Source organism: Triticum urartu, chromosome 5 (assembly GCF_003073215.2).
Source record: "Triticum urartu cultivar G1812 chromosome 5, Tu2.1, whole genome shotgun sequence".
In the NCBI taxonomy this organism is placed as follows: domain Eukaryota; kingdom Viridiplantae; phylum Streptophyta; class Magnoliopsida; order Poales; family Poaceae; genus Triticum; species Triticum urartu.
The window spans coordinates 435106524-435115067 of NC_053026.1; the positions used below are offsets into that span (position 1 = coordinate 435106524).

General features: G+C 42.4%; 1 protein-coding gene across 2 annotated transcripts; it reads left to right on the forward strand.

Annotated features, from left to right (window-relative positions):
• Positions 1 to 525: 525 nt before the first annotated feature.
• LOC125509578 (DNA (cytosine-5)-methyltransferase DRM2-like) lies at positions 526 to 7623 on the forward strand. Of its 2 annotated transcripts, XM_048674571.1 has the most exons (9): positions 526 to 990; positions 2309 to 2372; positions 2583 to 2699; positions 2807 to 2915; positions 2997 to 3043; positions 3142 to 3294; positions 5917 to 6016; positions 6107 to 6198; positions 6293 to 7623. In XM_048674571.1, the coding sequence occupies exons 2-9, from the start codon at positions 2313 to 2315 to the stop codon at positions 7469 to 7471; spliced, it is 1857 nt and encodes a 618-aa protein (XP_048530528.1). In that variant the 5' UTR covers positions 526 to 990; positions 2309 to 2312; the 3' UTR covers positions 7472 to 7623. The 2 variants fall into 2 exon arrangements, with proteins under 2 accessions (XP_048530528.1, XP_048530529.1); XM_048674572.1 differs by lacking the exon at positions 2309 to 2372.
• The last annotated feature ends 921 nt before the right edge of the window (positions 7624 to 8544 follow it).

An 8544-nucleotide genomic window follows, 5' to 3' on the forward strand; every position in this document is an offset into this window, starting at 1 on the left:
TGTATGAAATTCGTTTATCTTGTTTAGTTTTGCTTTGAAATATATGCACGCATGTTGGATGACCGCTGCCGCATTAGTGTCCACGAACTGTTCAAGATTAGTCCATGACAACTGACAAATAGAATATATTTTTGGAGGCTGACTTTTTTTAAACGCAGTATCGACACATACAGTGATACATACACACATACACTCGTCCCTATGACCGCATGCATGCACACCTTACCTTTTTGATCACCTCCAAAAGATCCCCGTAGTCGATGAAGATATCTCCTCTCCTACTAAACACACATTCTGAAATGACTGAAATAAAAAAAATACAAGCACCGATTAAGTCTATGACTTGAATTCTGATAGACTTTGAATATCACTGTCCCCTAAATATTCGACCATACATTGATACGCTTGAAGATGCCCTTTATTATTATAATCAATGTGAGATGCTTTTTCTCTCTCTCCTCATTCATGCATTAAGATGTGCGCTGCGCACAGAAACTGTGTAACCAGCCCTGGGTGCGCAGCGACACATCCAAGAGAGAACCACGGCGGGCGCCTGTCTTCATTCTCTCGCCAAGAAAACCGAAGAAACGTTCTTGTGCTAGCACGCCGCACAAAGGGCAGCACATTTGTGCAGCGCAGCCTCGTCTCGTCTGCCCCTCGTCTAAAGCAGAGGGGCAGAGGAGGCCGCGCCGCTGTCGTCTCCCACTCTCCGTCGCCGTCACCGTTGCCCTCTCCTCCTCATCTGCCTCCGCCCTCCCCAGTGCTCGCCTCCTCCTCCGCCGTCGCCGTTGCGCTCTCCTCCTGCGCCTCCGCCCTTCCTCGTGTGCTTGCCTGCTTTTCCGCCGTCGTGCTCTCCTCCGCGGCTCCACCTCCGCCTCCGCTCTCCCTCGTGCTCACTCCTTCGTCCTCATCCTCCTTCTCTTCACCGCAGAGAGAGAAAGAGAGGGCCAGAGCCCAGAGGGGGCGCATCTTCTCAGATCAACAATGGTGGTAGGTTCTCCTCCCCTTCCTCTGTTACGGCGGTCTCTGGGCCCTATGATCCAAGGGATTTTCGATTGAGAAATGGAATGCTTATTAATCTTTATGTGAGGATTGCATTTCATAGGATTTCTACCTAGGACTCCTTGCGCACGACATCCAATTTCGATTGACTCGAAACACTCGGAAAGGGATATCCTTTCTCTTTTCTACGGCGCAAATCGAACAAACTAACCACCCCAGATGTCGGGAAGATCTCGCATTTTTATTTATTGGTGATGTATCTCTCCGTTGACGATTTGGTTCGCACGCGAGGTTATTTCGGTTTCTTCGATCGAAAAAATGCCCCCCGTTCCTCAGTTGTCACACCTAAGAGGGGATTCAGTGTGTCCCAGACCCTAGAATTGGATCGGCCTCGGCCTGTGCTGATTTCAGAATATAGCAGTCACCGGATTTCATGTTACATCGTCTCGTCAGCTCCTCAGTCTGTTTCTTGTACTATGTGATCAGCTCGCTGGTCCTTGTCTGCATTTTCGCACATAGGTCATGAATGGATTACGCCAAATACTCTGCTGCAATACTTTGTCAAAATATTGATCTGCATAGGTGAATTCACAACACCATTTTTTTTCTTTTTCCGGGAGGAGGATAAAGCCCAGCCTCTGGTGAATTCACAACTGAAAGATTGAATATTGATTGTGCGCAGCACAAACTGAATGCCTTCTTCATAGGACACTCTCATGTGTATCTTTTCTTTATGGTCCATTCAATCCTTTTTTTAATCTTATACTTGATGCATTCTGGACCGTAGAGTTGAATGGGGCTGTGCTGATTTTGCCTTCGTTTTCAGTCGTGCATGATCTTGTTTCATATGTCGTTCATGACGACATGTTGACACTCTTGTGATCAGAATTCAGGCATATAGCATAAGGAACTATACGGTTTTAGTTTGTGTTACACTGGTCCACCCATATGGTCCAAAATTCTTACTTCTCTGGCACTTCATCTCATGCATTTGAGCAGTTAATTTGGACCGCAAAGTATCTTTGTTTATCAGTTTGATGCATGCACCGCCAAGCTGTACTACAGTAGTGTCTTTTTTGGTTAATCTTATTCCAGATGACAAAATGGGCAAACCTGTTTAATCTGATCACCTTTTCAGATTTACCAATCTGGTCAGTGTCGTCCCATAAATGCCCTCTTATTCATAATGTGTTCTAGTTCCCAGAGAAATTTTCTTCCAGACCTCTGAATGTTCACTCTTAAGTTTGTTAGGCATCCCCATAACCGATGTTTCTAATTGTACTGATGTATACTCTTCTGGCATTAGCTTGATGTCTTGTTGTGACCGGAGGACGGAGGTTGAGGGGGGTTTGTTCAATAATAAACAAATGGTATTTTATTCCTTTTTGGTGTGATCTAGCCTTTTAGACTCTAGAATTGAATTTGGTTGCGCTGATTTCGATAGAGATTTCAATTTTGATATCTTGCTGTTTTGGGCTTGTGGCACAGTAAAATTCCTCAATTGTATTATTTTACTCTTTATAATTGCTTTGCTGGTAGTTTTTTTTTTCAGTATTGATAATTCATGTGACATGTCACAGGACTGGACTAGCGATAACGATGATAGTGATAAGTTTGAGTGGGAAAGTGATGGTGAGGCTGAACCCTCATCGGCTCCGGCCTTCAGGAACTTGGATGCCGCTGGTCCTTCCACGCTGGTACGGCGGATAGTGCTTGATAGAAAATTATGTCTTTTTGAACAAGAGCTAGCTAGGATTTTTTATTATGATCATAGTGTGATATTTGTTCATGCAACTGTCTAAAGGATTCTAATGGGTGGGCCAATGAGGAAGCACCACCCACTTCGTTAGTCGAGGGATATGTGTTAATGGGTTTCCCGAAAGAGATGGTCTTGAAGGGAATTAAGGAGATTGGTAATACTGAAATTAATCAATTTCATTTCATTGTCTTTTTGTGCCTTTGCCCTCCTGTTTTAACCAGGTTTTTGCTTTCAGGGCACAGTGATGCAAATGCATTGCTGGAACTACTTCTCACATATAAGGTATTTGTCCATATGATTCTGCTACTTAGTTTATCCTATGATGCTTTTGCTGCACGGTGGCAAGAATTATATGTTACAATTGGTTATGTGAACTGCAGACACTGGGTGATGACGCTGCAGCGGGTAATTGCTCTACTTCTGGTTGCTTCCCCCAGAGTGTTGAAGATGATGATGATTTTGATTTTGAAAACTGGGATGGAGACGATGATGCTGATGGGAGAGAGCCCAACCCTGATAGTTCTGGTGATGAGGTAGTTGATTCTCTATCATTAGTTCGGTAACTGAGAAATCTTTGATCATATGTATGCTGATACATGTGATGATGTGAAATCTTTGCCATATGCATGTGTTGAGCAGCTCTATTATGATTTCTCTTCTTAATGGGTGCTATGCAAGAGTTTCATATGATCATATCCAAGAGAATATATTGCCCATACATGTGCTTTAACCTTCAGAGATGCAAATTTACATGACAAATATGCTCTTGGATTTTTATATAGTCTAAGATATAGGTATAATCTAACTGAGCTCAGAAGGGTTTGGAAGTAGCACAAGCTAAATGCTGAATACTAAAGAAAGAAGCAAGAATATAGCTGGACCTAAATAAATCTATCTTGCACTGCTAGTAGAGTTAGTGATGTGGCCTATCATCTTGTCTCAGTAGAATCAAAGTGGGGTTGGAAACTTAGTGTGCAGGTAGGATGATAAGGCCTTAAAACTTAAATGACATAGTTCGAGATTCTTCTTTTGACTTTCACTTACACAAAATCATATCACCTGAGAGAACTTCAGGTACCAGACTAGTTGCATCAAACTTCCCTCTAAGGCCAACCTCAGAAGAGCAACACCTACCTGTTAGAGCTGAGAAATAGGAGGGATTCGATCCATAGATGTTCTTCCAGAAACATATAGAGAGTCACTAATTTAGAAGGGTTTTTTATTATTTATGCCATTGGTTATGTCCCACTGCTCTGTTTTGCCACTAGGAATTTCAACTAAGAAGAATACGCAGGAGCTGTGCATCATTGCATTAAGAATGCCTAAACAAGAGTGGCCAGGTCTCTCTTGCAAAGACACAAGAGGCAAGGATGTGATGTATTGTTTCCTCTTCCTGATCATATAACAGGCAGCATTCTGGATGTGGCAAACCCTCCGAGAAAGGCGGCCAGCCATCCAGCATCTATTATGGGCAACCAACCATAGGCATTTCTTAGGGCTCCATGACTTCCAAATCAACCTCGAAAGTTCCAGACCAGCTGAAGCAATAAATAAAGCTTCATAAGCTTTTTTGCCGAGTACTGCCCATCCCCAGCAAATCCCATAACGAAACATTTCTTTTCTTGAATACGCAGGAGCTGTGCATCATTGCATTAAGAAGAATAAGTGTACATAGAGTACAAAGACACCCACACACCCACTAAAACAGCTATAAAACAGACGCACACAAGCAAAAAAGAAAAAAAACCATGGCCAACACTCAAGCATGACCAAACTAAGGCTGTTCCATGGCCAGCCCGGCCAAGCCTTTTGCCTCGGCCATGGACCAAAGTTGCGGCTCATCTTTAACAGCCAGCAGCACCCTTTGGACACTACGCGAACTCCCGTGGAAGACACAATCATTTGGATGCTTCGAAATCATCTAAGCACAGAGATTGATCAAGGAATTCAAACCAGCCTTCATCGAACATGGCACCATAGAGATGGTTCTGAGCCACCAATCAAAGAAAAGCTCAGATGGTGATTGGGGAGCGAAGTCAGGGAGACCTAGATGTCTAAAGAAGAGTGACCGGGTCTCTTGCAAAGACACAAGAGGCAAGGATGTGATCTATTGTTTCCTCTTCATGATCATATAACAGGCAGCATTCTGGATGTGGCAAACCCCTCCGAGAAAGGCGGCCAGCCATCCAGCATCTATTATGGGCAACCAACCATAGGCATTTCTTAGGGCTCCATGACTTCCAAATCGACCTCCAAAGTTCCAGACCAGCTGAAACAATAAATAAAGCTTCATAAGCTTTTTTGCCGAGTACTGCCCATCCCCAGCAAATCTCCAAGCATGCTCATCTTCTATATCATTCTGGAGCTCCACACTGGACACAAGGTCCCATATATCCAAATATTCGGGCAGGACAACACCAAGAGAGTGCCCTGTATGTCTTGCACCCAGCAATTCCCGGTCAGCGCATCTTGAACTGTACGGCTATTAGCATGGCGCTTAGGGATGAGGGCAAAAAGGGTGTTACGGCCATTTATGCTACAAAATTTCATATTAGTGTGTATAAATCATAGATCATGCTACAAGTTATGCAAATAAAATGAGTGAAGATAATATTGTATAGTTCAATGCTATTCATGGCTAGATATATATGTTTTCAGAAGACCTGGTTATATGTAATGATTTATAACAAGTAGGGAAAGAATATGGAGTGTTTGATGTCTATTCCACCAGCTTTCGTGTTCATGCATACATTAACTTTTGTGTTTGGATCATTCTCAAACAGCACCAGAGAATAACAAGTTGGGTTCCTAAACGATCTCATTGATTCTTGTTCATTTTCTTTTCTCTTGTTTCTTGGGTGACTTGTTAGATATTGTGGAGGTTTAGTGAGCGCCATGTCAAATTTCTCTACCATATTCTTTCTTTTTCCTCTTTAGCTTTTATCGGGGAATTTCTAGTCTTAGTAGGAGCTTTCCAAAGAAATGTGTTACATATTTCCTGATCATTGATTAGCTGTAGCCCTCCTTTTCTGTGCCCTTGTAGATGTTGTTGTGCACTTGTATTTCCCTATCATTGGTCACTTAGTTGGCATTGAAAAGGAAGTGAGATATATAAATTATTTTCTAATTTCTATTTTTGCTTTGCCTCTGTGCAGGATTTCCTAAGAGAGATGTCAGAGAAGGACAACAAGATCAAGTCCTTAGTAGACATGGGCTTTCCTGAAGATGAAGCAAATATGGCTATTACCAGATGTGGTATGCCTCTTTTTTGAAGTTGTTACCTGACAGTCATGCTTTCATGGAGAAGGCACCTTATGCTGTATATTTATGTTTGAAATTTCCTAGGTGTGGATGCCGCTCTCACTGTATTAGTTGATTCAGTCTATGCATCACAGGCTGCAGGAGATTGTCATTATGGGAACTTGTCTGACTATGAGGTACCTTGTGGTTTGACTGTATATTCGAATAAAAAAGTGGTTTCTCTCTTTTGGTTTGATGCAAGGATGTTGGAATTTGTGTATAATTTGGCAGGTTACTGGTAGCTGCTTTGATTCTTTGGGAGGGAGAAAGAGAGCAAGATTGATGGAAGGGAGCAAGAAAAGGCGGAAGCGGTATGGAGGTGCAGCACAAGGAAATCGACGGCCCTTGGATGGTAGCCATGAAGAACCAATGCCTCTCCCAAATCCAATGATTGGATTTAACCTGCCTAATGATAGGCTACGATCAGTGACCAGACGGCTTCCTCAACAAGCTATTGGGCCACCTTTCTTCTACTATGAAAATGTGGCACTAGCTCCAAAAGGTGTATGGGCGACAATTTCAAGATTCCTGTATGACATTGAGCCAGAGTTTGTGGATTCTAAGCACTTGTGTGCAGCTGCTAGAAAAAGAGGCTATATCCATAATTTGCCAATTGAGAACAGATTTCCTCTCCTGCCTCTCCCTCCAAAGACTATATTTGAGGCTTTTCCTCATTACAAGAAGTGGTGGCCTTCTTGGGATCCGAGAAGGCAACTCAATTGTTTGCAGACAAGCATGTCAAGTGCGAAATTGACAGAAAGAATCCAATGTGCTCTTGCAAGCTCAGGCAATCCACCACCTAAAAGTGTTCAAAAGTATGTCATGGATGAGTGCAGAAAATGGAATCTTGTCTGGGTTGGGAAGAACAAAGTTGCTCATTTGGAACCGGATGAGGTAGAATACCTGCTTGGTTTTCCAAGGGACCACACAAGGGGAGTTGGCAAAACAGAGAGGTTCAAATCTCTTGGCAATTCGTTCCAAGTAGATACCGTTGCTTATCACCTGTCAGTGCTGAAGGACATGTATCCCAATGGTGTTAATGTGCTATCTTTATTCACTGGTATTGGAGGAGGAGAGGTAGCACTGCACAGGCTTGGGATCCACATGAAGACAGTAGTTTCTGTTGAGATAGGCGAAGTTAATAGGAGGATTTTGAGGGGTTGGTGGGATCAGACTCAAACTGGCACATTAATTGAGATTGCTGATGTAAAATCTCTTACTGACGATAGAATTGCAACGTTTGTTAGAAGATTTGGCGGCTTTGACTTGGTGATTGGGGGCAGCCCATGTAACAACCTTGCCGGCAGCAACAGGCACCATCGTGATGGCTTGGAGGGCGAGCAATCTGCTTTGTTCTACCATTACTTCAGAATCGTGGATGCTGTAAAGTCGGCTATGGGGCGGATGTAGCCTAATCATTTTAGTTAATGTTTTATCATTCCATGCTTATCTGTAGGAACCACAACTTCATCTGTGTTAAACGTTGAGTTGATGTGAAGGATGTTTATTTCTGAGAAACATCGCATTATTCTTCAGTTATATGATTTCTTGTTGCTAACTAATTTAGAGCCTGCTCGTCTTTATTTGAAAAAGGTTTATTGCTGTCCCTTCAACTGTTTTCAGTTTCTAATCTGGTACAGGTAGAAAGTAAGTTCAGTTTTCCTCCTTTCCCATTTTTACTTCGTAGAAACATCCCTTGTTCTTGTATGGAAGCTATTGTTGAACCTACTAATCAGGTCAACAGTGGAAACTTTGCCCACTAGACAAGTAGACATGATGCTCTGGAATCCGAGCTGCTGGATTCATGAATGCGTTTGCATTGGAGGTGCAGTGGGGGATTTAGAGGCAGCGGAGGAAGTTTGTCGATGCTGCCATGTTGGGTGACTCACTTCCCCATGGGTGGAAGCAAATCCTGGGGATTGTCGAAGGGAGTGTGTTGCCTGGATCAATCACCATCATTATGTTAGGTTTGTTCTGCTTGCTGTGTATAATTTTTTTATACTAGTGATATTGGATGTCAATTGATACTTGATAGGTGCTCTATCCTCTGTGTATAGTTTGTTCTGATCCTAGTGGTATTGGTTGGTTGATACTTGATAGGTGTTTTATCCTTCTAGGTTTGAATAATTGAGTGTTTATGATCCAAATGAGATGCAATTTGGAAGTATGCAGTATCTCTGACAATGATTTAGGTTCCTTTTCATATTCACATCACAGAAAAATGAGTTCTGTAATATGAATTACTATGGAAAATGATGTCTTCTAGGTTACTGATACTGATTCAGTGGCCAGATAAAGCATTAAACTAGATATTAGAAACATAGGCATCAGGGCGATGGGGCCTCTGGATGTCTAGTCATTTTTCTTATTTTAGTTGAAGTACATAGTGCATTCCTTTTATCTCATTTTTAATCCTAATAATCAATTAGTTGGTCATGTTTGTTTTCCTTGTGAGCGCCTCTGATTGTAATGCATGCATACAT